General features: G+C 53.5%; 1 protein-coding gene across 4 annotated transcripts in view; it reads left to right on the plus strand.

Annotated features, from left to right (window-relative positions):
* The first annotated feature begins 23 nt into the window (after positions 1-23).
* Positions 24-27,575, plus strand: part of MTCL2 (microtubule crosslinking factor 2) — a 71,580-nt gene continuing 44,028 nt past the window's right edge. For 3 of the 4 annotated variants that reach the window (XM_040447117.1, XM_040447118.1, XM_040447119.1), the window contains exons 1-3: positions 59-247; positions 18,821-19,045; positions 25,335-25,493. In XM_040447117.1, coding sequence (XP_040303051.1) covers positions 176-247; positions 18,821-19,045; positions 25,335-25,493 — 456 coding nt within the window. In that variant the 5' untranslated portion in view covers positions 59-175. Of the gene's footprint in view, positions 248-18,820; positions 19,046-25,334; positions 25,494-27,575 lie in introns of all 4 variants that reach the window. The other variant, XM_040447120.1, reaches the window with a different exon arrangement.

A 27,575-nucleotide genomic window follows, 5' to 3' on the forward strand; every position in this document is an offset into this window, starting at 1 on the left:
GGCCGGGGGCCCGGCGGGGGCCCGCACCGGGCAGCCGCCCCAGCCCGCGCCGCCAGCACAGCAGCCCCCGCGGCCGCCCGCCTCCCCCGATGAGCCGTCGGTGGCCGCGTCGTCGGTGGGCAGCAGCCGCCTGCCACTCAGTGCCTCGCTCGCCTTCTCCGACCTCACCGAGGAGATGCTGGACTGTGGGCCCGGCGGCTTCGTGCGGGAGCTGGAGGAGCTACGCTCGGAGAACGACTATCTCAAGGTGGGGGCGCTGGTGGGGGGCGGGAGAGGGAGGCCCCGGGAGGTGCGGGTTGTGACGGCCCCGGGGGCCTGAGGCACCAGCAGGCCCCACCGTCCCGCTGAAGCGGCTGGGAAAGGGGGCCTGAATCCTCGGAGACTACCCTGGGGCTCCCACACACCTTGCCTCCCTTTTTTTGTCTGGGAAACCGTCTCCCGAGGAGGACCCTAGATGACGAGACTGGCCAAAGGGCCCTGATTTTGGAGGGAGGGAGGCATGAGAAAACTGCTTTGGAAGATGCCTGGATGCATTACTTGTGGTGGGGGGTGGGTAGCCAGTGAGGGACTGAACCTCTGTCCTTCAGCTGCTTAGACGCCCCCCCCCCCCCCCCCCGCAGGCCAGAAGCTAGGCCTTGGGTGGCTCTCTTTTCCGGGACAGGTATCGGTGTGCACTTCTGCCAGGGAAACCCATGGCTGTCCCCTGCCAAGGAGAGGCCAGAACACCATGCTGAGTCTTTACCCAGGGCTTTCCTTGCTTCAGGCCTGTCCCCGCCTGCCTTTCAGGGTGGGTCCCATTTGAAAGCATGACATCTGGGAACATCCCCTTGGCTAGAGTCCGACTTCCGCCCAGTCTAACGGTCCGGCAGCCTGGGAGGATGATGTCGTGAGAGAACTGGTTCAGAGGCAGCTTCCTAAATCCCAGGATGTTGTCTTCTGCTCTTGTCTGCCCAGTACACAGAGGTCCCACTGGCCCCTCATGGCTGCTGCCCTTGGCCTTCCCATGTTTCTGGTGAGAGGAGGGAAGCTGTCCATCTGAAAGCCGCCTTCCCTCTGAGCATCTGGGGCACCTGAGCGCTTCCCCGGAGAGCAGACCTATCTTGCCTTCACCCTTTCAGTGAACATGTGCACCTAGTGGGTGCTGGCCAGTCTCTGTGTGCCCACTGCTTGGTACTGTAGCAGCTTTATAGAATGTGCTGGCCTTGGCTGGGAAGACTGAAAGCTTCATGGGCTTTCCCACCACTGGCTGAGCATGGTTTTGGAAGAGGCTGAAATGTTACCTACCACTCCTATCAGTTGATGGCCTGGCACCATACCCAGAGCACCCTGGCCAAGAGCCACAGAATCAACATCACTCTGCTGATTTATGTCTGCCTGGCAACACTTAGCTTTGGCCAAATAGGTTTCTCTCTCGTTAGACTTTTGGGGTCTTGCTCGACTGTGTCTCCTCTGCAGCATGTGTTCAGTAAATACTTGTAGAATAAAAGGACAGGGACTGTCTGAATCAGCATAATCCACCCCTTCAGCCTCTCATCTTTCCCCAAGCCAGGTCTCAGCCTTCTCATCTATTAAATGGGAGGGTAAGTCTTCCCAAAGGCGCCGTTCACTGTTGACAATTGAAGGTTCGTTCAGTCAGCTCTCACAGTGTTCAGAAGCCCGTAGTGAGGAGAGGACAAGTGGAGGGTGGGTGGGACAGAGATAATCCAGCAAGAGGCCTGGTCCTGCCCTCTTGGTGCCCTGAGCTGCTTCTGGCACTGCCTGCCTAAGCTGCTCTGAACTCACACCGTGAGCTCCTTACTCCTGCTTCCTGCCCACGCTGTTTGTCCTGGCGAGGGAGATGGGCCATGGAGCTTTGCCTCAGAATCTCCTTGTGTACCAACCCCTGTGGGTTCCTGTCCCTTCCAGGAAGTCATCAGGCAAAGCTCTGGAGTCTGCCTGGGCCAGCCGTGACTCTTAAGATGGGCAGTAATCCCAGAAGGCTGGGGGTTGAGCCCAAGGTCTCACAGGGGCCAGGGCCTGGCTGGGCACCTCCCATTGCCTAGGCTGGGACTGGACCACGTTTCCATCATTCATTCAGTACTGCAGGCTTCATGCGCAGACCTCAGGCTACTATTGGATCCGGGTCTGTGGCTTCCTGGCTGTGTGAACTCGGGCAAGTTACTTACTATCTCCAGACCTCAGTTTCCTCATTGTAAAAAGGTATATCCCACATCTTCCAACCTTAAGGGTTAAAGGAGATAATGTTTGCAAACACCTCTGGAGTGTCTGCCTCAGATGAGGGCAGTTGTGATCACTGCTGTTTCCCAGTGTTGTGTGACACGTTTCCAGAGGCACCCATCATGTTCTCAGTGGGGCTGGGGGCCTTCAGGGAGGCCAAGGCCTGGAGGGTGACATGCAGTCAGCTGAATAGGACCTAGATAAGAACACTCCCGGCTGAAGGAAGTGGGAAAAAGTGTGTTGACTTCGAGGGATAGTGCAGAGACTGGAGAGAGGGAGGAGGTTGGGCGGCGAGGTGAGCAGGGCCAGACTGTGCAGTTCTTGCCGCGTGCACTTTGGGTTGGTCCCTCTAGAGCTTTGTTTGATCCAGCTGCCAATCTCACAGAGGCGAGATGAAAATCTAGAGACTGGGTAGGTGGACCGTTAAGTGTAGTGGCTGTCATGGGAGGTGTTTTGTTCATTCTACAGATGGGTTAACTGTGGCCAGAGAGAGGAAGGCACTTGCTCTGGGTCCCTGAGCTGGTTCTCCAGACAGCCAGGGCTTGGAGTAAGAGTGTATTATGCTCTGTTTTTTGTTTGTTTGTTTGTTTTTAAAGTATATTTGTTTTGAGAGAGAGAACCAGCAGGGGAGGGGTAGGGGTTGGTCAGAGGATCTCAGGTGGGCTCTGCGTTGGCACCAGAGGGCCCAACACGGGTCTCAGACTCACGGACTGTAAGATCGTGACCTGAGCCAAAGTTGGACGCTTAACCAACTGAGCCACCCAGGTGCCGCAAGAGTGTATTGCACTCTTGACGTGTTTCCTGCCCCTCTGGGCCTCTTTGCTTCCAAGATGCACAAACTGAGTTACCAGGAGAGGACTTTAGATCCCCAGTGTGTCCCCTGCAGATTACATGCTACCTGGGTTGAGTCCCAAGTCTGGTGGGGCCCTGCTTGGGTTCATCTCCCAGTGGTGGGGGCCCTGGGACCTGTCTACCACGGAAGGAAGGCCTCACTGGTGGTGGCCGATCTCCTGTTGCTAGAGGCCTGCCCTGGGGCCCAAGCCGGGAAAGTGTAAATGGGGCAGCTGCCTCTCGATCAGATGATAGGGGCTGCTACAGAGAAGAGAGTGAGCTTGCTGTCACTTGAGTTATTCAAACAAAGGCTGGGTGACCTTGCATGTTTGGATGAAGATGTAGGGTTTGTGGAAAGCAGCTTGTAAACTGTACAAAACGTTGGTGGTTGTGATTAGAAGGAAGATTCAGGGAGGGATTTATGGGGTGACTGCAGCTGAGCTGCCTGACCTCAGGATCCATTCCAGCCAAGGAAGTCTGAAGATTATTAACTTTCAAGGTTCCAGGATTCTAAGATGCAGCTTTAGTTGCAGAGCAGACACAATGACTGCATTTGACCTTCAAAACCCTGGTAGTCTGAGGTCTTCCTCCCCATCACCGCTAACTGTTGTCCATGTACCATGTGGTGAGGACATGCTGAGAACCATCTGAGTGTAGATGGAAGAATCTGAGAGTTGAGGCCCAAAGACCTGGCTTTCAGATCTGACTCTGCCATTTACTGTGTGGCTTTGAGCAAGTCGCTTGGCCTCTCTGAGCTCCTTTTTTTTCATCTATATAATGAAGATGATGGAACCTACCCAGGCAGCTTCATAGGATTGTTTTCAGGAACCAGGGAGATATGAATAGACAAGAAAACGTTTTACAAGCAGTGAAATCCCACATCTCTTGGGGGAACTGTTGTCTTTGTTAGCCAATGAGCAGATAGGACGTCCGTGTCTTTATTCTTGGGGGAGCTGGGAGAAGCCAGGAAGGTGGGTCCCCGTAGCTTTAAGATGTGAATAAATCAGGAGCTGCTTCCAGGGGGACAGGAAGGTGTGATCACATTCCATGCTGCCCTGCTCCCTCCTTGGAGGGTCTAGGTGTGAGTGAAGTACAGCCAATCTAGATGTCAGCCCAGGAGAGGAAGCATCCGTCCTCCACCTCTAGTTCTCATTGTACATTCGGGTAAATGGAGGCCCCAGGTCACAGCCAGGATTCCAAACCTGGTTGGACTAACTCTAGGTCCTGTTCTTTCTATAGCGTGACTGGAGCAGTGAGCTTTTAGTTGCTAACGGTGTGTCTAGTCTGGGACACAGGTTGGTTAGAGGGATCCTGTTGTGTGCCAGGCTCTAAGCTAAGACTTGTTGGGAACAAGTAGAGGTAACATAGGCTGGGGTGGGGGCCTGGGCCTGCAGGCAGGCGGCAAGGGACATGTACGTGCATGCACGTATGGGAATATGTGCCTTGCACCTGTGCAGCGTGTGATTGGGACAAGGGGGATGTGAGGTACTGGAGGAAACGATGGGGGTTTGGATCCAGCCTTAAGGGTTAGTTAATGGTTAGGCTAGAACCCAGGGAGCTGGACTATTAGAAACGTTCGGGGGACCCCCCAGACCACTGATCCCTGGACTTCTGTGGCTCTTGCCTCATGAATGCTATCCCCTGTTGATCGCTTCCAGTGCGCTAGGCTCTGGGTTAAGTAAGCCCTTACTCCTCACAGCAACCCTGTGTTGAGGGTTCTGACGTCAGATCCATTTGGCAGATAAGGAAACCAAGAGGCTGTGTAAATGTGCCCACGATTGCACCGTGGCTGTACTTAGGAACCTCACTAGAGAACCCTAAGGAGCTCCCCTTGTCCCATTGCTCTTCCACCGTCTCCCATGCAGGAGGTGGCTTGTGCCTCTGAGTTTCACAGAGCAGAGTTCTTGCCTGGATTTGTCAGTTACAAGCTGTGTGATGTTGGGTGAGATACTCAGCCTTTCTGAGCCTCTGTTTCTTCTTCTGTAAATCGGGGGATAAGCATGCCTGCCTCAGGGTCACGGGGAGCCTTTCGAGTGTGGTGCGCAGTAAATGTTAGTGCCTGTCTCTGTTGTCCCTTTTCCTTACCTGCTTTTCCAGGCATTCATTCATTCATTCATTCATTCAACTCATATGTTCTGAGAGCTGCCTGGCTACCAGGCCAAGTGCCAGATGTTTTCTCAGCTCTTCTTAGCTTCCAGAATCTGTCGCTGGGTTCGGGATGGGGGTTGGTCATTATGGTCAGCAAAGCTCCCGCCTGGTCCCTGCCCTGAGTCCCAGCCCCCCAAGTGGCAGCTGAGAGGGGGTCTGGAAGAATCTTCTCTGAGACCTGGGTCTTTAAGAATCCTCAGCGGTTTGCCTGTCCTTAGGGGGAGGCGGGCAGCTCCAGCGAGATGGAAAATGAGATGGAAAATATGAGGCCGGCTGCTGCGGAGGCCTGGGGGGACCACGGAGCTCCCAGGGCTCCCAGCATTCCTCACAGAGGGGCTGGGCCTGTGTCCCTGGGCACACTCTGTCGAGCACACACAAACACACGTACGCACAGCGCATGCTCAGAGATCCACAGCCACTCATACGCGTGTCACATATACATCCAGTGATACACACATAGGTTGTATGCTTCCAGAAGCACACCTCATGACGTGTCAGAGAGGACACACTCTCAGGAGGACACAAACCTATGCAGATACAAAATCTGTCTCCTCATACACACACAATACCAGACGCGACAAACTCACACCATCTAGAAGACCCCTGGCTCAGAAACACCCACTTACACACGCACACATCTTACCTACCCAGACATGCTTGGCTGTGTCCCAGATGGACACACAGCTTTGAGACACCCTCAGACGTATCGGAAGTACACATACATATGCAGGCGCACACACAAACCCACGCAGACTCATTACACACAGGCGCCAGCATCCACGCAAATCCAGAGATCCACTCCTGCCAGGCGGGCACAGACAAGCTCATCACCCAGATGCTCACCCTGTCTCTTCCACAAAGAGAAGGTGGAGGCCCTTGCACACTTACCTTTATCTGGGGCTCAGACGCACACCCAGGAGACACACAGACACAAGACACATAGCCACGTACACAAGCAGAGCGCACTCAAATGTCAAATGTCAGGCCTGTAGCATTTGCCCTCGGGAACCAGAGACTCACAAAACAGGATCCCAGACACACACACACGTGCCCGCGTGAGCGCGCACACACGCACACACACGCAGGCTGTGACAGTTCGCCCACACAGAAATACAGGAAATCCTGGTCCCTGTCCTCTGGAGCTGATGTGTACAAACGACTATGTTCAGCTACTCCACAAGGTTCCTTCCACAGGGCTGCTGGGAATGGTGAGGAGTGTGGCAGGGGCTTGATTTGTAACGGCCTGGGTCTGGCAGGTCACTACGTCAGGAGAAGCTGCACCAAAGGCGCTCGGGCGCCTGATGCCCAGCACTTGGGCCTGGGCCCAGTGGGCTGAGAGAAATGGAGCAATTGTCAGGCCTGCCCACAGGAGAAACACTGCCCAGGGGCAACTCCCTTCTAATCTCCTTGGAATTTCCGGCTTGCCCTCATCTCCCTCCTCCTCCCCTTCCCCCTTTGCTGGGGGCTGTGGAAGGCCATGCCACTCCCATCTTTGAGGGGTGCCCATTTCTGCCTGGGAAACAATGAAGGAGGCCAGGATGAAGGAGGTTGGAGGAGATGTGGACGCTCAGAAGAGGGTCCTGGAAGACTTCCTGGAGGAGGGGGCATTAGAGCTGAGGAGTTAGCCTTGAGTGGCTGCCTCTGGGTCCAGCTGCTGGGATGGTGCCTGGCACCTCGTAGGGACTCAATAAATATTTGTTGTGTGATTGAATGAAAGGTAGTGATCAAGGTCTGTAGGTGGTCTGTGGGCTTAAAACAGAAGAGCTGGAGGGAATGGTGGGTGTGAGCAGGGGTCAGGGAGAGGCTGGGAAGGAGAGTTGGGCTTGCTCGGGAAGGGCCTCGAATGCCAAGCTGAGCTGAGGTGCTGTGAACACTTTGCTGGGAGGGAGCCATACAGCAAGGCTAGTAGCTGCCCCCTTAGAGTGTGCCTCTCGCCCTAGACGCAGGAGTCCAGAGTGGGAGGAAAGGAAGGCTCTGTGGTCTCATTGACAAATTCCATGTTTGGGGTCAAGTCTAGGGCCAAACCTTGCTTTGTCCTCCCTATGCATGGTCTCCATGTGAAAATCCCCTCATCAGGCCTCAGCCTTCTTGTCCGTAAAATGGGAATCGAATCCCTTTTTGCAGGGCACTTAGGAGGATTAGTGTTCAGGTACATGGTGCATCTAGTGCCATCCTGAGCACAGAGGAAGAGAAGGAGCCCTACATCCTGTGTGGCCTCCAGGGGAGAGGAAATTCCCCAGGGGAGGGGCTTGGCTAAGTTCCAAGCAGGGGCCTGACCAGCAGCCAAGGTTATTGCTAAGGTCATTCCCCTCATAGCACATACACATGACCTCATCTGTGGTCATACTCTCTGCCCTCCGGTGCCAGAAGGAACTTGGGGCTGGGGTGGGGAAAGAGCCAGAGACTCCAGGGTATTCTGGGACAGGCTGACCGTGGCCTTCACTGGAGGCCCACAGGTCAGTACCGTGTCTGCATTCTGAGCAGATAGGGCTAGCTTCCCTGAGGAATGGCAGGGAGTCAGAGAAGGTGGGAGCAGCAGGCCAGCCCTTCCCTTCTCTGGGGTCCAAGGTGGTTGAGAGCACTGTGATCTAGTGCCGCGCCGAGGTAGGCTTGAATCCTGGCTCTGCCTTTTCCTCTATCAGCTTCCCCTTTACGAGGCTCAGTCTCCTCACCTGAAAATTGGGGATGCTGGCAGTGCTCACCCTACAGGGTTGCGGTGAGCACCGAGTAAGGGAAAGCATGTGTGTAAGGATTAGTGGGGGCCTGGCTCACTGTAAGGACTCGGCAGCTATCCGCCCTCACCGCTTACTGGCAGACTGGCGTCTGTAAGCCCTGGGTCCTTGAGGCAGAGGTTGCGTCTGGCTCTGGGTGTGAGTCTCGGCCTGGAGCAGGGGTCTGGGAGGTGTGCGTGGAGCTGAACTGCATTGTGGAGATCCCCCAAACACTTCTGTCCCTTGCGTTCCCCCTTTCCCTCCCATCCCATGTTGGTCTTCTCTAGACGGCCAGTGCTGCAGACTCTGTAACCTGGGGATACTCCTTTGCCGGTGGAGGATGCCTTTGGGGTCCCGCATTCTAAGATCACGGTGAATAATCTCCTGTTGCCTGGGCCACAAAGAAGCACAGGCTCCAGTGAAAAAATAGTTTGGGGTCCCACAGCTAGGCTGGCTCAGCTAAACATTTTTCTGCTAGTTTGCCCCAGATCTGCTCGGGATCTTCTGGGTCAGCTGCATCAGCCTCTCCCCTCCTTGGCCTTGGCCAAGTGCCTGGGCAGCCTGTGTGGTTCTGCCTCCCTCAGCCTCAGCTCACCTCGCTCCACCCAAGCTCCCTTGTGTTCCTCACACCCAGGTCTCAGTCCCTGTGCTCTTCCCACCTGGGGGGCCTTTGTGCTTACGGTTCCCTCCCCTTTCTCTTCGTTTCCACCTTCCTGTGCTCAGCTCCAGGCCAGGCCCCCAAGTTAGACATCCAGGAGCTTTCTGTAGGCTCCTTGGGGACATTTACCTCAACAGTAATTAGATTATTAACTGGGTAATTACAAGTTGCCCATCGGCCCCTCCCCCATGTGTTCTGCGTGTAGACAGGGACCTTGCCAGGGTGGGACCTAGCCCCTTCCTTTCACACAGGTGTAAATTGAGCTCAGAGAGGGTAAAGGGCTTGGCAAAGGTCACACAGCCTGGAAATGGCAAGAGGCAGAAGGATGGGAGGTCTGGTGGTGCTCGTTCCAGGGTGCCAGGCAGGGCGATGGCCCAAACAAAAGCTTGGAGGCGGGAAATGGCTGGGGTGTGCAGAAGCTTCAGGTTGTGTGGCCTGGAGTCAGTCTTCCTCTCTCCAGCCTCACTTTCCCTCCCCAAGAATCTCTGAGCCCTGTTCTGTCCCTGCTCTGAGATTTGGCTGCAGCCCAGAGGCCGTTTGGAAGATGTTTTAAACACATCCAGATCCAAATGCTGCCTTCCTTCCTGTTCACACAGAAAGGACAAGAGGGACATCGTCAGGCGCTCCCACTGTGAGCGCCTCCCCCCACCCCCAAAAAGGCGGATGTCTCCCTATTCTGTTGGGTGAGGCCTGGAATGGGCCAGTGACAAGCCAGGCCTGGCCTTGGTGGGAGATGGTCTCCAGGTGTATTCTCACCCCAAACACACACATACACACACATATGCACACACCCCTCCCCTCCAGAGGGGGTGTCTGTGGTTTCAAGCAGAGAGCTGTGTCAGATTTGGGAGGCACGCTCCTGACTGGCTGTGGAGCCTTTATCTTCTTGAGCCTCTGTTTGCTTATTGGCAAAATGGGCATAAAGTAATAGCACGTGCCGCAAAAGGACTGTTAGCATGAGATAATGGAAATTCAGGCAGAGCTCAGCCAGGTGTTTGGCACACAGTAAGATCCTGTAAGTATTAGCTATTATTGTCACTGTTGTCCCATTATAGAGACTCGTCTAGTTTAAAGGAGCTCAAACTGAACTTGAATCCTGGCTCAGCCACTTTAGTGTGGGACCTTAGAGAACACTGTTGACCTATTTGACCTTGGTTCCTCACCAGGCAGTTGGGGGGGGGGGGGCCCGGGGGATACAGCGAGACATGGCACAGAGGGAGCGCTCTTGTCTATTTTTATTTACTGGTGTTGGAGGGGCAAGTCCAAGATCGCTGTCTTCCTTCATGACCCAATGGGTCACTGGGACCAGGCAGCCTCTGTGCCAGCTGGAGCAGGGACATTGGTGTGGCATGGCTGTACCTGGCTGGGCGTCCTGGCCCTCCTCTAGGACTTTTGACCCTGACTATCCCCAAACTGGAGCCCAGCTTAGGCTAAGCTGGGTTGAGCTCTGGGCTAGGAGGCAGGCATGCAGAGTCCCTCTCTGCTTGACTCTGGACGCTCTGGGGCGGGGGGTGGGGGCGTGCTCATCCCTCTCCAGGCCTCAGTGTCCCTGTCTGTCCCCCGCCCCCCACCTTGCTGTTCCCAGAATCTTTGCTTTTGAGTGGGGAGGGAAGTGGCGTTTTGCAGAGCCTTCTGCGTTCCTTGGGGTCCAACTGCAATGATCTCATCTGGAGCCTTGACAGACCTGGGGGACCGACAGAAGGGATAGCAGATGGCGGCCCTAGCCTCTCGGGGGGCTGGCGTGCTGCCCCTGTGGCCACTGTTGGCCCACCCTGCAGGTCAGCCCTTCTGGACCGGGGTGAGTGCCCCAGGCCAGAGCCAGGCTGGCAGATGGGCAGGCAGCCTGGGCTTTGGCCCAAGGGAGGGACCGTGGTGGCCGGGGCGGTGTGGGAGAAGGCTGGCCAGGCAGAGGCTGCTGTTCCTCCATGGAATGGTTGCTGCCCTACAGAGGGAGAGTTCTGGGTGCTTTAGCTCGGCTCTGTCATTCTTCCTGGGTCTGCCTGCCCATCGGCCTGTCAGGTCCCTGGAGCCAGAGGAGGAGATGACATATTTGAGAATGTAACTTGGGAGTTGATAGGAGGGAATTTGAGGCCCGCTACCAGGATCCCAAGCCCCCGTGGGCATTAGGTTCACAGAGTCACAGAATTAGACTTAAACATAGCACCACTGACTAGAAGCGGTTTTCTGCAGGGCAGGGGAACAGGATGGTAATCTTCCCCTCTTAGGACCCCTTTGTTAATCCGGCGGCTCTTTATTGAGCTGTTCCTTAGTGTGCCAGGCACGGCGCCAGGTCCTGCCCTCCTGAAGCTCACATCTTAGTGGCAGAGACTGACATTCCATAAGCAAACAGATCAATAAGGAAAATAATTCGCATCACAGATAAGCCTGTGACACATTCCGTGAGAGAACGTGGACACGATGGGCTTGGAGGGGTCTTGGAAGGCTTCTCTGAGGAGGTGGCATTTACGTGGAGGCTTTAAGCAGGAGGGGAGCCCGTAGTGCAGAGACGCAGGGAGGGAAGTCCAGGCAGAGGGACCCACTGGGGCAGAGGCTTCGTGGTGGGACAGGCGAGGTGATTTCTGGGAGAAGAGCCGATGTGGCTTTTGTCTTTTGTTTTGCTCTTGGATCAGGTGATTTACATACAGTAAAGTGAGTTTTGGCAGAAGCGTACAGCTCTGTAACCCATCACAGTCCAGACATGGACCCAAAAAACTCCTGGGCTCCTTTCTAGTCCATTCCTCCTCCCCCAGCCTCCCACAAGCACAGATCTGTTTTCTGTCTCTGCGGTCTTGCTTTTTCCAGAATGTCATGTAAAGGGAATCCTGCAGTGGCCTGCTGAGCCTGGCTTCCTACACCTGACATATCGGGTTTGAGCTTCATCCACGTTGTTGCGGGTCTCAGCAGTTTATTCCTTTTTGTTGCTGAGTAGTATTCCGTCACATGTGTGCCACCGTTTATCCATTCAGCCGAGGGACATGTGGGTTGTTTCCAGATTTTGGTGATCATTGGAGAGTTTTAAACAGGAGAGTGACATGGTTGCAACGAAACAAAACTCTCCATGTACTAAGTGGAGAACAAATTAATGGGGAGAAAACTGGCCATCCTCAGGATTAAAGTCAATGATCTGGTGGTGAATCTGGCTCTCTATACATACTCAGTAATTGCTCATTACACAAAAGGCTGTGCCTTGGGGCAGCCAGGGAGGCTTCTTGGTGGAGGTGGCATTTGAGGTGGAGGGGGAGGCAGAGGTGGGAGACATACAGAATGGAAGGAGGCCCAGGCAGTACAGGGTCCCTTCGGCAGCTGGTTGTGCTGAGACACTGGCTCCCTGCGCCTGACTCAGCCTTGGTATTCCAAGGAGGTCTGTAGGACTCCCATCAGAGTTCCCTGGGGCTGCTGGGTGAACCCGAGCCCTGTGGGGGCTGACACTCGTGGGTGGGAGGTAGCTGGGGACCTCTGCTGTGGTATAGTTTCTTCCTTGGTGGCTGGTAAGAAGTGATCTCCTCCTGCCCTCAGGAAGCTTCTAACCCCCTGCTTCCATCCCTGTTCCCTCAGGGCTGGCTGGCAGCTGTTGCTGGGTTCACATCACTCATTGCCACTTCCTGTGTTTCTGCAGAGGGGCCTCGAATTTGGTCACTTTCGTCTCCAGCCCTTCAGGTCAAGAGACTACTCACCATCTACTCCTACTGACCAGTTTTATCAGATGGATCGTCTGGAGTCACTTACAAGTGTTCCAGTGGGCCCCAAACCTAAACTTCCCCCTCTTTTCCTCATTGTACAAAGATTTATCGTCGTATATTTGTGTAGGTTTCTTGTAGAAAACATTCGGTCCTGCAACATTTATTTATTTATTTTAAAGGATTTTTTTTTTTTAACGTTTATTTATTTTGAGAGAGAGTGCACAAGTGGAGGAGGGGCAGAGAGGGGGACGGAGGATCTGAAGCAGGCTTTGCGCTGACAGCAACGAGCCCAATGCAGGGCTTGAACTTACAAACTGTGAGATCGTGACCTGAGCAGAAGTTGGATGCTCAACCGAATGAGCCACCCAGGTGTCCCTCTTTCCTGCAACATTTAAAATGTGGCTTGAGGGGCACCTGGGTGGCTCAGTTGGCTGAGCATCTGACTTCAGCACAGGTCATGATTTCGCGTTTCATGAGTTTGACCCCTCATTGGGACAGTCTGCAGCCAGCACAGAGCCCGCTTCAGATGCTCTGTCCCCCTGTCTCTCTGCACCCCTCCCCGCTTGCATGTGCTCTCTCTCTCTCAAAAATAAATAAACATTAAAAAATAAAATAAAATAAATGTGGCTTGAAGGCTGAGCTCTGCTTCTCTAGCTTTATGCCCTGGTGGAGAAGAGAGGGGGTCTGGGGGGCCAAGTCAGACCCCCCAGATGAGGCACCTCTGGAAGGAACACAGGCTATGTATTATTTTGTGCCACAGATGCCTTTAAGCTCTTTGCTGAGAATAATTCTCAGAATAATGTTTTTAAGTGTTTAAAACACAAATGAAACCAAATATATTACAATTATCAAAAGATACTTCTAAGTTATAATATAGTAAATATATGTTTGTTAACTCATCAGATCTGCTGACTGGTCTATTAACCAGTGTAGTCAGTGCAATTTCAAAGTACTGATGAGTGTAAACACTATTTTGACACTTCTGCAATTGTTATGTGATATGAAAATATCTGTGATTTCTTTTGGTGGCAAACTTATGACTAGTGCTCATACAACTATGGCTTGTCCAGAATAGAAGGAAATGTTAATTTTTAGTTCGAGGCTGGTGGAAGTAGAGATATGCTATTTTTTCCCCCTTCCCATCCAAGTCGATGAGTTCCCTGAATTCTGGTACAGACAAAAGAATCTGAGGTCCGCAATCTGATTCCTGCTTGGAGGTCTCTCGGTGTGAGTTTGGGCACAGCCCACCTTCCCTGTGCTTCTCTGCAGTTCTCCGTCTCTAGAACAGAGGTGCTGGTTCCTGTCCTGCCTGTCCATGGGGTTTCTGTGAGGACCCATGAGATGATTCAGACGGAATGTCTTTGTAAACTGTGAAACCCCGTGCTGCCATGCAAGGTCTCGCTATTATTAGCAGTAGTGTGAGCTCATGTTTGGTCCTCTGGCCCAAAAGGGACCAAGAGACTCTTCCTGGCCAACTCCTCCAGGATTCCTGGGAACTAATCCATTTCAGGGAGCGGGTCCGCCTCTGAGAGGCTGCTTCCTGCAGGCTGACCTCATGGATCATCTGGAGGGTGTGTAGGGGGATGGACAGAGATGCACTTTGTGGGCAGGGAGTGAGTGACTAAGCAGGAGTTCCCTGGGTAGAGAGACCCTGCCCAGGCTCTCCCCGACTCTTTGCAGCTGACTTGGGGCTGGGATCAGGAGAGCTTGCCCACCCTGGTCTGTGGAGAGAGACTGGGCAGGGCAGAAGCATACTCATCCTTCTAGTCAGACATCTACCGGTAGACAATGATGTGTGCCTGTCCTGGGCCGTGCTGGGGACCAGACACGGGTGGGACCTGGCACCTGCCCTCCCCCCAGATCTTGGGGAAGATAGAGTTGAAAGCAGGCAAATGCAACCTGAAGTTGTTAGCACAGAGAAGAATGGAGTTCAGGGTGTGTGGTTTGGCCGGGGGTGGGGGGGCGGGGAGTGGGGGGTGGTGATGGAGAAGGAGAGAATGTTCTGGAAGGATGACATAAATTAGGAGTTAGCCTGGCAAAGGCCATTCCAGCAGAGGGACTAGCCCAAGCAAACCTTGAGGTAGAACATGGGTAAGGTCCTGTTTCCAGCTCCACCATTCCCTTGCTTGAGCAGCTCTAGGAAATTTCTGAGCCTCAGTTTCTCATCTGCAAAAAGGGAACATCTTCAATACCAACCTCACAGGGCTGGGAGGAGGATCACATTATTGCACATGTAGGCATTGCCTGGTCATTCATGAGCTTCCCCATTGATGGTAGCTTTCTTTCTTTTTCTTTCTTTCTTTTTTTTTTTTTAAGATTTTATTTTTAAGTAATCTCTATCCCCAACATGAAGCTCGAACTTACAACGTTGCGATCAAGTCATATGTTCTACTGACTGAGCCAGCCATGTGCCCCGAGATGGTAGCTATTTTCTAGTCCTGGCATAGCGGGACGTCGGGGGTGGAGGATGCAGGGGTGGGGGGCAAGACAGGAATAGGGAGGAGACCAGGGGCAGCTCCGGTTCCAGGTTAAGGGGCTTGGACCTAATGCAGAGAAGCCAGTGGGAAATAGTGGAGGAGACAGAAAGTGACCAGCTTTTTTTCCAAGTTATCTCCAATAAACAGGAATTTCCACTGTAGTTAGAGCAAAATAAACATTTTCTATAAAGACTACTCTGGCAGTAGGCAGGGTACCCCGTTCCTATTCTCTATTCCTGTCCTACCCCACCCCCTTTCCCAGTCCTAAATAATCAGGCTGAGCTTCAAGGGGAAGAGAAGTCAGCTTGAAGGAGTGGCCACAGGGGATGGATGGCATTGACCTGGCAGGCCATGCCAGGTCTGAGCACCTTTCCCCGGCTTCTTTAGGCTGGCCTTTCTGACTGTGGGGTAGAGAATCGGGGCCCCCAGTTTCTGAGGTGGGCACTGCTGGCCTTTTCCTATCTGCAGGGGAGGATGAGGTTTGGGGTTCCCCCACCATTGTTGCGGGGGGGGGTTCTCCAACAATCTTGCTGGGGTTTGATCCCTTCCTCCTGCTTCCACATGGATGGGGGTCTGGGAGGGAGGAGAGGATCAGGAAGGCCCCTGAACTGTCTGTGAGGGAGTTGGGAAGGCTGAGCTCCCCTCCCTAGCCCCCAGCTCTGTCAGTTGGTTCAGACTGTCATTGTAGGGCCAGAGGCTGGGACTGTTGGACTGAGCAGCCCTGGAGGATTCGGTAGCTCAGTGAGGTCTAAGAACTTCTGGAGTGAAGCAAGGTCCTGCCCTCCCAGCTCCCCTCCCTATGGCCTAGCAGGCCCTTTCCCTGGCCCCACCTCAGGCCCAAAAGCTCAGCCCCTGCCCAAGTCCTGCATTCACCAGCTTCTGCTGCCTGCATCCCAGCAGACCCGGCCCGTGCGGGCCACAAGCCGGCCTTTGTGGACCCGCTCTCTTCCACGGGCCGTGCCAGGAGGGGCTGACCCGCATTCTGCCTGCAGCTGGGACGAGCCCCCGAGCGCCTGGGCCCCCCTTAGCCCCGTGGAGAGATGGAGCTGGCATGAACGCAACATCCTGCGTTTCCAGAAATTGACTGTGGTGAAGGGCAGGCCCTGGAGAGACAGCTGCTCATGTGAGAAATCATTCATTCACTCATGTTTTCAATAGATGTTTATTGAGTCCCTGCTCTGTGTCAGGCCCTGGTCTTGTGGTGCTGCCACAGATGGCTCTGGCCCTTTTAGGAAAAAGACTGGAAGGAAACCCCCTGCATTAGAGTCACTTGGTGAGCTCACCCCCAAGTTTCTGATTCATTAGGTCTCCGTTGAAGTTTGAGAATTTCTGACAAGTTCCCCAGTGATGGTTATATGCTGCTGGTCCGGGGACCACACCTTGAGAGCCACTGTGACTTAGGACCAGGTGGAGGAATTATGAGTGATGTACAGTTTTTGTATTTTCAAAACTGTCTCTAGGATCACTGTTTACTTTTATAAATAGAAAAATCGGTTATTTAAAAGTTAAAAAAAAATAAACGGTCCCCCCAAATGACTCTAGCGCCCTGGATGTAGTCCTGTGTTGAGAGATGTCACCTCCTGTGACTTAAACGCCCTACATCTGTTTATGTAGCCCAACATTAATGAGCTTGTATGTTCCCTGCACTTCTCCTTGGTTGATCCTGAGCTTCAGGTCCGCTCAAACCTCCATATCCTCCCGATCACCAGGCCCTGTCAGTGTGACTGCAGTGAGAAGAAGTGAGATGCTAGCAAATAGCATGGTGGGGGCTTGAACACAGGCTCATCTGGAGGCTGGTTTAGCTTGGATTTAGCTGACTGACCTGCACTTCCTGAGTGCTGTTTCCCTTATGCTTCCTTAATCCACTGGCTGAAGTGGCGTGTGGACCCCTCACTTCCTCATTTCTTTTGACTGGTGTGATCATTGACTGTCCCACTTCCTCTTTTTCCACTTTTAGTTCTGTCCACTTGGCATGGTGGCGGTGAGTCTGTGTGTGTATTGGGACGGAGGTGGAGCTGGGGTCCTGGTGAGGTGACCGCTCCTACAGCTGGTGTAGGCAGAATCATCCACTTTGGGGGTTGCTGCTGAAGCCATCCCTGGGGCAGAGGCCTTGGCGGCAAGTGGGGATTAAGCCCTTTGGTTGATGGTGGGAAGAGGACAGTATCTTACGGAGTTGGGAGAAGCAGATACCTGTTCCCTCCGTCTTCCTCTCCTGAGTTCAGGACCATTTGAGAAATAGTCCACAGGAGTCTGGTGGATGAGCTTTCACACTAAGAACTGGCTTCTTCCTGACCCTGTTCCTGAATTAAACCAACCCACCCAGTCTCAGGGGGGCACTGGACAGCCCCAGGCCATGCCCTCGTAGGGAGCCACACATTTTCTGCGGGGAAAGAAAGGCTCAAGGGCTGGTGAGCACACTCTCCAGATTGTGTCCATCTCCAGGGCCCGAAGAGTTGTTTTTTTGCTTCTTGGACCCACTCCCCTGCTCCCATCAGTACCGTCCTTAGGTGCTTTTTCAGGGATGCCTTTGGCGGATCATTCCTCCCCCGTGACTCAGTTTCCCTTTTTAGTGTACAATCTTTTTTAATTCATTCAATCATCCTAAGAGTAGGTGTTATTTCCATTTGTGACTCAGTTTCCACATTTGTTATTAGACATAATAATAATCCATTTCTTCTGCTGGGTTCCCTCACTCATCCCCTTACACTCTAATGATTGTTTTATGTTACTATGTCATTTTTGGGGTTGTTTACCTAACCGGACATGCATTTACTCATTCAGTTAATATTTGTTGGGAGCCTGTGGGATGCTAGGCCTGTGCTGGATGTGGGGGATATTGCGGTGAGCGAGGTAGACGTGGGGTATCCCCCCAGAGACTCACAGTATGTCTGGGAGACAAACTATTAAAGAATTGCAGATGTGCTCATGGTGACAAAGGGGAAGTGAGGGACATCTGGGAGCTGGTGACAGAGGTGGTCAGGAGCTGCCCTGGGGAAGTGAGGTCATCCCCCAACACCCTCCATTTAAAACCCAAACTCTGTTTGGCCCTTCAGGGCCCTAGATGGCCAACCCCTGTCTGTTTCCCCAGCCTCAGCTTATCCCTCCTCTAGCTACCCTGGCCACCTTGCTGTATTCTGACCCATTGAGCTCTATCCTGCCTCTGAGCCTTTGCACACTCTGGACCCTCTGCCTAGAGTCCTCTCTCCCTGGCTGTCTCTCTGCATGGCCGTTCCTTCTTCCCTCAGCTCAAATGTCCCTTCTTTGGAGATGGCTGCCCCGATCACGTCCTTGGACACAGCCTTTCCCCATTACTCTAGCATATTACCCAGGTGGGGGTTTTTTTGTTTCTTGCCATTTATTTGGATTTTTTGTATTTGTTGGTTTATCATGTGTCTCCCCAGTGAGACTTGGGGCTCCATGCAGAAGACACAGAAGGGGGCACATTAGTCTTGGTCACTACTGTCCCTTCCCACCCTCACGCTTGGCACGGGGGGCCTGGCACGTGGTTGGTGCCCACAAATGCTCGTTGAATGAGTCTGTCCTGCTTCCCCAGTGTGGTAGGCTCCTATTCTGCTACAGCAAATTACCACAAATTGAGTGGCTTACAACAATCCCAGATTATTATCTCACAGTTCTGGAGGTTAGAAGTCTGAAAATCAAGGCTTTGGCAGGGCTACCTTGGCAAGGCCACATGGCAGGGCTCTGGGCGAGGATCCATTCCCTTGTCCAGCTTCTAGAGGCAGCCTGTTCGAGGCCCTTCCTCCATCTCCATCTTCAGAGCATGTCCCTCTAACCTCTGTTTCTGTTGTCATGTCACCTTCTCCCACTTTGATCCCCTTGCCTCCCTCTCATAAAGACTTTTATGATTTCATTGGTCCACCCACATATAATATAGGAAAATCTCCCAATCTCAAAATCCTTAATCTCGTTTGCAGAGTCCCTTGAATTAGGGCATGGGCATCTTTGGAGGGGCCATTATTCAGCCTACCACACCCAGGCCCCCAAGGCACCTAGGAGAGCATTGGGTGTGGCCTGCCTTCAGACACACAGGCCACTGCCACGAGCCCCGTGACCCGACCGCCTCTCCCCCCACTGCAGGATGAGATCGAGGAGCTGCGCGCAGAGATGCTGGAGATGCGGGATGTCTACATGGAGGAGGATGTGTACCAGTTGCAGGAGCTCCGGCAGCAGCTGGACCAGGCCAGCAAGACCTGCCGCATCCTGCAGTACCGGCTGCGCAAGGCTGAGCGCCGCAGCCTCCGTGCTGCTCAGACAGGCCAGGTGGATGGAGAGCTCATCCGCGGGCTGGAGCAGGACGTCAAGGTGAGCTCTGGGCCTCCCCCCACCCTCATAGGTACCCCTCTTGGAGTTGGGAGCACAAGCCCAAGTGGAGCCCAGGTCAGCCCACAGTTCGCTCCTTGTGTGTGCTTGAGCAAGTTACACCACTTTTCTGGGCCTCAGCTTGCTCATCTGCAAAGTGGGGATCCCTGGTGAACCGACAGCCCATTTCCCAGGAGTATCCCAACGTGATATCATAAATATGAATCCTATTAACAGGAGCCATTCCCCCACCTGGTCCTGGGCTTGGAGTTGTCCCTGCCCTGTCCCTGCACTGTCCCTGGAGGTTTCTTTTTTGTGCTAATGAGTAGCAAAGGCCTGGAGTTGGATAGGGCTTATTTAAACCTTGACTCCAATATGCCCTAATTTTGTGATTTTGAGCATGTCACCTAAGTTTCAGTTTCCTCATCTGGAAAACGGGTATAACAGCAGCCCCTGCTTCACAGGGTTCTATGAGGGTTAGAAGAGATCATATAGGTAAAATGTCACTGTAAGCACTCAAAAATGTTAGCTATTATTATTCGCATTTTCTGGATGAGGAAAGTCAGTCTCAGAGAAAGGAAGCACCTGTTCAAGGTCACATTGACACTCTGTGTCATTGGTCCAGTGCAGGCTTATCAGCCTCCCGTGCCTGACTGCCCCACTCCCTGCCTCCCTGCCTTGTGAAGCAGGAGAGGATTGGGCTGGAGGCTGGCAAGAGGGGCCTCCAGAAGAGCAGTCCACCCTGTCTGTGTGTGTGGGCCCTGGTCTGGGGGCTGAGAACTTAGTGGGGACCCAGGCCCAGTCTCTTGCTCTCAGAACTCAGGGGAATGTAGCGGTTGGGGGTGGGGGCACCTGGTGCCCCCTGGGGGCCCAAGGGGCTCTTCCTGCAGGGGTGACTTCTGAACTGAGGCCTGTGGGAGAAGTGGGCTTGAACCAGGAGGGGAGAGGAGGAATGCTGGAGGGAGAGACCTCTGTCTGTAGTGGCCAGGGGAGATAAACAGTGAGTGCCAGCCAGCCAACCAGCGCAGGCAGGCTCCCATTGCAGACTGTCTTTGCACATGCACAGTGGGGTTATAGGTCTGTTGTGCAGATGTGGAAACTGAGCTCAGAAAGGTTGTCTCCCCGGCCAAAGCTACCTGACAGGGCAGCCCCCGGGACAAAGGGTTGCACAAATATTCAAACTCCAGGCACTGGGTTGAGGGAGTGTGGGATGAGGAACAGCTGGGGAAGCTCAGATGAAGTAGATTTGGGCCTAGGTGATTGGGTATTTGGGGCCGGTACACCAGAGAGTCAGCCTTAGAGGGAGGGATGAGGGAGGGAGGAGGCCCTGACTGGGTGGCCAGTGCCTCCCTGGGAGGAGCCGAGAGCAGCTGGTGTGCGTGTGGGAGGGGGGATCTCTGAGCTCTGGGCTCGGGGAAGCCACCCCTTCTGTTGGGATTTGAACTAGCCAATCAGCATCCAACTTGCCCCCCCTTCCTCCCTCTTCTCCCCGCCGCTGCAGCTGGAGCACTGAGCTCATCCCTGCAGGCCTGGGCTGGGTGCCTCTGGCCACCACACTCTGCCCCATGTGCTGGGGTTGTTCTCCGGCATTTGGGGGGGTTCTCAGAATTGTGACTTCTCTGCTATCTCCTGGGAGGGCCTGATGGGCCCAAGTGGGGACCCTTCCCCCGCCCGCAACCCCAAAGCTGGGTATCTCTCCAGACTCTCTGACTTCTGACTTGCTCTGTCAGCTCCTTGGCCCATGCCCCGACTGGCATGGGGCCACTTCTTGGGACCTCAGTTTCCCCTTCTGTTAAATATGGGGCTTAGAGCAGCCAAATCTATAGGGCTTTTGCAGTTCCAGTGGTTTTATCGAGCAGATAGGTTTTTGGTGAAAGCGCACCATGAATAAAACCTCAGGCCTTGGTATCCTCCTCCCCTGGGCTCTCTGTCTGTGGTCCTCCCAGCCTGCAGGACCCACTGAACCTCAGCTGGAACATGGCTCAGCATGTGGAGGGCAGCGTGGTAGTTGTTCAAAGACCTGCTCTACCACTTGCTTGGTATGTAACCTTTGGAGAGCTCCTTCACATCTCTGAGCCTCAGTTTCCCCATGTGGAAAAGGAAGATAAAACTAGTTTCCACCTATAGAAATTTTTGTGAGGATAAAATGAAATAGCTCAAGTAAAGAGAGTGCTGACCACAGACTCTGGTTCCGGGTGCTCCCCTAGCAGATGAGCAAATGTTGGTTGTGGTGTTATTGTTCAGGAGAAGAACTTATAAGGCACTGGGAGGTGAAGTGGCTGGGGACAAGGGCAGGGAAGGGAAGGCCAGAATCTCAGCCTGTGGATAAGAATCCCCGAGAGTCTGTTCACAATGCAGGGTCCCAGACCCCAGGCCCCATTCCCCCTCCCTGAGGATTCAGAGTGACAGGGACAGGAACACCCTGAAACCAGAGGCCCATGAGCTGAGAGGTCTGCCCATGAGCAGGGGGGCCTGTGGTCTGATGGCTGCTGGTTGCATTTGGCAGGAGCCAGGCCTCAGTGCTGTAAACAGTGACCTCATGGCTGAGCGCATTGTTTGCGCTTTGGGGATTTGCCCTGGTGTCCGGAAGCTGCAGCTGCTTCACCTCCCGTGGTATCTCAGCCCCCCTACCCTGGGAGTAGTTGGGAGGATCATAAGAGGATGAAATGAGACAAGCGGGGGGGGGGGGGGGGGCCTGTGAGCATCTGACACGGTGAGCCTGCTGCTGGGCTTGTTGTTAATACTTCTAGTGCTGATATTAACATGTCTTCAAGCTTTGGGCCAAAAGCAGGTTCAGGTTGAGAGCAGGACTCTAGAGTTGACCCACCTGATTTCAAACCTTGGTTCTGTAGCTTTCTAGCTGTGTGACCTTGGGCAAGTGACCTGTCCTTTCCGAACCTCACAATGGGGATAATAAAGCCCTTCCCTGAAAGGCACATGGTGTCAGGAAGTGACAGCTGATTCTATAAATCACCTGTGAGAGGCAAGGGTGCCCAGGACCACTGAGGCTCAGAGACAGGAAAGGACAGGCTGAGGCAACCAGACTCCTGCCCTCCAGGCCACATGCATGCTCTTTGCTCCCATGGGCTTCCACGGGGGACCCAGGGTTCTGTGGGATCTGCAATTAAGGGCTCTTTTGTTCATGCTGGAATTCTGTAAGCTGCCTGGGGTTGGGCTTTCTTGACATTGCAACTCTTGGGGGCGGGGGCCAAATGGGGAAGGAGATCATGTGGCGAATGGAGCAGAAGGAGCCTGGGGACTCATGGAAGGGATGAAATCAATAGAGTCATTTATAAACCCAAGAGGATCTCGGAATCCACACGGATCATGTCTTCTTGGTGGGGAGTGTTGCCTCCCAGGTTGAGGCCATGGCAGGGATGGAGAGGAGCTGGCTCCAAGTGGGAGCATAAGTAGGAGAGAAGCCTCCAGCCGCTGAGCCCTCACACCAGTCAGGGACGCAGCCCTCCCTGGACAGTGGGTGGGGTGGGCTGTTGAGGGGAGCAGTAGGTGCAGCTCCCCATATTTTAGTCATCTGTTCCTTCATCTCCCTTTTCGCTTTTTGGAAACTTGGGGGGTTTGTTTGTTCCCCAACAAGTGTTTATTTGGCACTAGCGTGTACCAGACCCCGCACTGCTGCCGGGACACAGAGATGTGAAGGAGCCCAGGCATGGTCTGGGGCCTTGATCTCTGTGCCCCACCACTCCTGCCCCTGGGGCCTAAGCAGCATGAATGAATGGATGAATGAATGAATGAGTGAATGAATGAATGAATGGAGTATTGATCAGGACAGGGGCTTTCTGGGTGACCTAATAGCCCCAAACCGGGGACCATAGCCAAGAGCCTGGGGTTGAACACCAGTAAAAACCCTGACACAAAACACAAGAGGGAGATTGTGGGGTACTGGGCCAAAAAATCCGATAAAATCAGCGCACAGAGGTGAAGCAGTGATCCTGACAATGCTTTAAAAATTATATTTCTTGGGGCGCCTGGGTGGCACAGTCGGTTAAGCATCCGACTTCAGCCAGGTCACGATCTCGCGGTCCGTGAGTTCGAGCCCCGCGTCAGGCTCTGGGCTGATGGCTCAGAGCCTGGAGCCTGTTTCCGATTCTGTGTCTCCCTCTCTCTCTGCCCCTCCCCCGTCCATGCTCTGTCTCTCTCTGTCCCAAAAATAAATAAACGTTGAAAAAAAAATTAAAAAAAAAATTATATTTCTTGATGTTCTAGCCACCAGCCCAAGGACTATGTCATTTATTCCGTACAGCAGCCTTTGGGAGTAGGCTGTATCAACCCCATTTACCAATGACCACAATGAGACTTCAAATGTATAAATAAACTGGCTGTGGGTCACACATACACAGAGTGCTGGAATCAGACTCGATCTAGTTTTCCCCTACCTGCAAAGTTCTTGTTCTGGTATTGAGGGGTTGCTCATCCCACTTTGCGGACAAGGAAAGTTTGGTGGCCTAGGGAGGCTGGGGACCAGCTTCCGGCTGTCCCTGGGGATCTTCAGGGGCAGGGAGAGGCAGTGGGCACCAGAGGGAGGGGAAAGCAGTGCTGAGTTTCCTCTCTGGCCGTTGTTTTTCCTGGCCTGCCTCTCACGCTGCCAAAGGGTCCATGCCGAGCTGGGCCTGGGCCCAGGCAGAGGGCAGAGCCAGGGAGGGCCCTCTTCCCTTCCGGCACGGAGGAGGTGCCATAGTTGTTTCCGAGCCTGGCAGGCATGGGGCATTGGGCTGCCTGCCCTTCACATACCTCTTGCTGGCAAAGCCCCGGAACCGCTCTCAGAGCCCTGGCCATGCTGGCCTCTCAGGCAAATCCCAGGGGCTCCCCCCCAGCTCAGCTCACACTTGGTCTACATGACCCTGAGCCGAGTCACTTATGCTCTGAGCCTCAGACAGCAATGGAGTGAAGAGGAATGAATCTGGCACACAGTAGGTATTCAACGAAGGGCAGTGCCTGGACCACTTCAGAGTAGTTGTGATTTGCCAGCGCAAAAGGGACTTCCTCATCCCCAGAGGCTCCCTTTCCTGGCCTTTGACCCCAGGGTGTCCTCCAGGAAATGGGGTGCTTTTGCTGCAGAGCCCTGTCACTAGGATTAGAGTTTGCAGCTCTGTTAGCTCCCTTCTGTAGGGATGACTTGGACATATGCCCACCCTTTGTCATTTCCAGCACGTTCTGTAGCCCAGACAATTGGAAACCAGGGTCAGGGTCACACTATGACCTCTGGCAGGTCATGTATGGCTTCACCACTCACCCAGCACTCACTGTGCTGGCCCAGGGCCGAGCTTTCTTGTGCAATAGCTGATTCAGCCCTCCTGTTGGGCCCACGAGGTTGCTGCTATTATTGCACCCATTTTGTAGTTAAGGAGACTGAGGCACAGAGTGGAGAAATGATTTGGCCAGGATCACGTGCTGGTCACTGGCAGAGATGGGATTCAGATGGCTCTGGGGCCACCCATCTTGCTCTAGTTTCCACTTACGCTCACTTCCCTCCCTTTATTTTAAAAAAAAATTTTTTTTAATGTTTATTTATTTTTGAGACAGAGACAGAGCATGAGTGGGGGAGGGGTAGAGAGAGGGAGGGAGACACAGAATCCAAAGCAGGCTCCAGGCTCTGAGCTGTCCGCACAGAGCCCGATGCGGGGCTCGAACTCACAAACTGTGAGATCACGACCTGAGCCGAGGCCAGATGCTTAACCTACTGTGCCACCCTGGCATCCTTACTTCCCTCCCTTTAAAATGAGCTTCTGGCCAGGGCACCTGGGTGGCTCAATCAGTTAAGCATCTGACTTCGGCTCAGGTCGTGATCTCACAGTTTGTGAGTTCGAGCCCCGCATCGGGCTTTGTGCTGACAGCTCAGAGCCTGGAGCCTGGCTCGGATTCTCTGTCTCCATCTGTCTCCCTGCCTTTCCCCCACTCGCACTCTCTGTCTCTCAAAAATAAATAAATAAATGTTAAAAAATAAATACAAAAATAAAATGAGCTTCTGGCCCTGCCACAGGCTCTTGTGAGAATTCGAAGCACCGAATGCCTCAGGTAAATGAAAAGGCCTTGCTAAGAACAGGGAGGGCCTTTACAGCTTTCTGGGGACTGAACTGTGATATAGACATCAGGAACTCAGGGTGCCTGGGTTTGGGTTTTGCTCCTGCTGTTTCCTGGTTCCGTGACCCCTGTATCTTCTCTGTGCCCCAGTTTCCTCATCTGCTAAGTGGGGATGATGAGAGACCCTGTCTGCTGGGGGGTTGCTCTGCAGCCAAGGCCACGCGGTCCCTGCTCATCACCCACCCTTGTTCAGGTCTCTAAGGACATCTCTGTGCGGCTGCATAAGGAGCTTGAGACAGTGGAGAAGAAACGGGCGAGGCTGGAGGAGGAGAACGAGGAGCTTCGGCAGCGGCTCATCGAGACCGAGCTGGCCAAGCAGGTGCTGCAGACGGAGCTGGAACGGCCGAGAGAGGTGAGGGCTCGCGCATCCCAGCCAGGGCCAGGCCGGGGCAGGTGGGCGTGTGCCAGCCCCCTAGCCAGGGTCTCTGAACCTCTGCGTCTGCACACTCATGCACACTAAGGACACAATGGTGAATGAGAGACACCGGTTCCTGTCCTCAAGGAGCCCAGAGGCGAGGGACGCCCGGGTGGCTCAGTCCGTTAAGTGTCTGCTGATTTCAGCTCAGGTCGTGATCTCATGCTCGGGAGATTCAACCTTATGTCAGGCTTCATGTGGAATGTGGAGGCTGCTTGGGATCCTTTCTCCCTCTCTCTCTGCTCCTACTCTGCTCATGCTTTCTCTCTCAAAATAAATAAATAAACATTAAAAAAAAAAAAAAAAAGGAACCCACAGGCTAATGAAGGAGACAGTCATCCACCAAAGAACCGTGCAACTGTGGGAAGATGAACTGAAAAAGCATTCCACAATACCCACCGTGGGGCCTGGCCCTCTGCCTTGGTTTCCTTATCTACAAAACGAGACAATAATACCCTGAGTTGTTGTGAGGACTAGCTGGGATAACTTGTGTGGACATGATTTAGGGGCTGCCATTTGGTGTAAAGTTCGGTGCTGGGGGCTGGGCCTCTGGCCAGTGTCTCGACACAGATTTCAGGACATTACTCAGTTCCTGAATGTGGCCCCCAAGCACCAGCCTCTCCCTTTGCTCACGTGAGTCTTCCACTTGTGTGTACTTTCTGCCTTCTGCTATGTGTTGGGCATGCTGTGTGCTGGGTACCATGCTAGACACTTTTTCTGAACAATTTTCATCAAGGCCTAATGAGATTGTGAGTATACCCATTTTATGGGTGAGGAAACAGCCCCTGAGAGAAGGAGGGATGTCCTCAAGGTTGCACGGGGCCCCGTGGGCTCTGCAGAATGCCTATGGAAAGCCATCAGCCTAGGTGACTGCTAGGGACTAGAGTCCTCCAGAATGCAGGGGTCTGTGCTCCAGATGGCCCGGTGAGGGGTGGGGAGGGCTTCTGACCACAGAGGCACAGCTGGGCCTCAGCTATCTGGTTGCTCACGAGGGTATCTTAGGATAGTACATTGTTCTGGAATACCCCTCACCTTCCCTGAGGGCAGACATGGGAGTGTTCCAGGACTGAGACATCACAGCCCTGAGGCCAGAACAGTCCATCAGCTGCCCTTCCTCCTGGGCATGTTGTGTGATGTGCCAGTGGCTTCTCAGTGTGGAGATGGGACATTGGCTGCTAAGGGCTGCTGCGGAGCCCTGTCCTGCTCCAGGGCTGGGTGGGAAGCCCCCTCCTTCGGGAAGTCTCCTGCCCCCCATGGCCTGGCCCCCGACACTGGGGACCATGTTCACACATGTTGTTGCTGCCACCCTTGATAGTGTGGAAAGGGGAGACAGTTTCAGAGAGTGCCTTGGAGCTCAGCGTGTTCCTGTTGTAAAGGAGAGGAAACTGAGGCTCAGAGAGGGACAGCTTGCCTGAGTTCACCCACCCTTCCTTGGCAGAGATGTGGCTGAGACCCTGAAGCCGCGTCCCCCTCTAAGTCTCAGTTTCTCCATCTGTGACATCGGGATAATAACGGTACCCAGCTAATGAGGTTGTTTATGACCATTAATAAGATTGGGTAACCGTAGAACACTGTGAAGAAGTTAAATAGAATAAAGTAGCGGGGCACCTGGGTGGCTCAGCCTGTTAAGTGTCTGACTTTGGCTCAGGTCATGATCTCACGGTTTGTGGGTTCGAGCCTACTTCGGATTCTACTACTGTCTCCTTCTCTGTCTGCCCCTCCCCCGCTTGTGCTTTCTCTCTCTCTCTTTCTCTCTCTCAAAAATAAATAAATAAATATTTAAAAAAGGAATAAAGTCGTAGTGCAATTCCCAAACAAATTAAATATGCAGTTATTATATGAACCCACAATTCCACTTTGGGATATATACCCAAAAGAATTAAAAGCAGGGACACAAACAGATACTTGTACCCCTGTGTTCCTAGCAGAGCATTATTTACAATAGAAGCAACCCTAATGTCCATCAATGTATGTACATAGAGTGGACTATTGGTAAAGCTTTTTTTTTTTTTTTTTTTT

This window comes from Herpailurus yagouaroundi, unplaced genomic scaffold (assembly GCF_014898765.1).
Source record: "Herpailurus yagouaroundi ecotype Mexico unplaced genomic scaffold, PumYag 196, whole genome shotgun sequence".
Classification (NCBI taxonomy): Eukaryota; Metazoa; Chordata; class Mammalia; order Carnivora; family Felidae; genus Herpailurus; species Herpailurus yagouaroundi.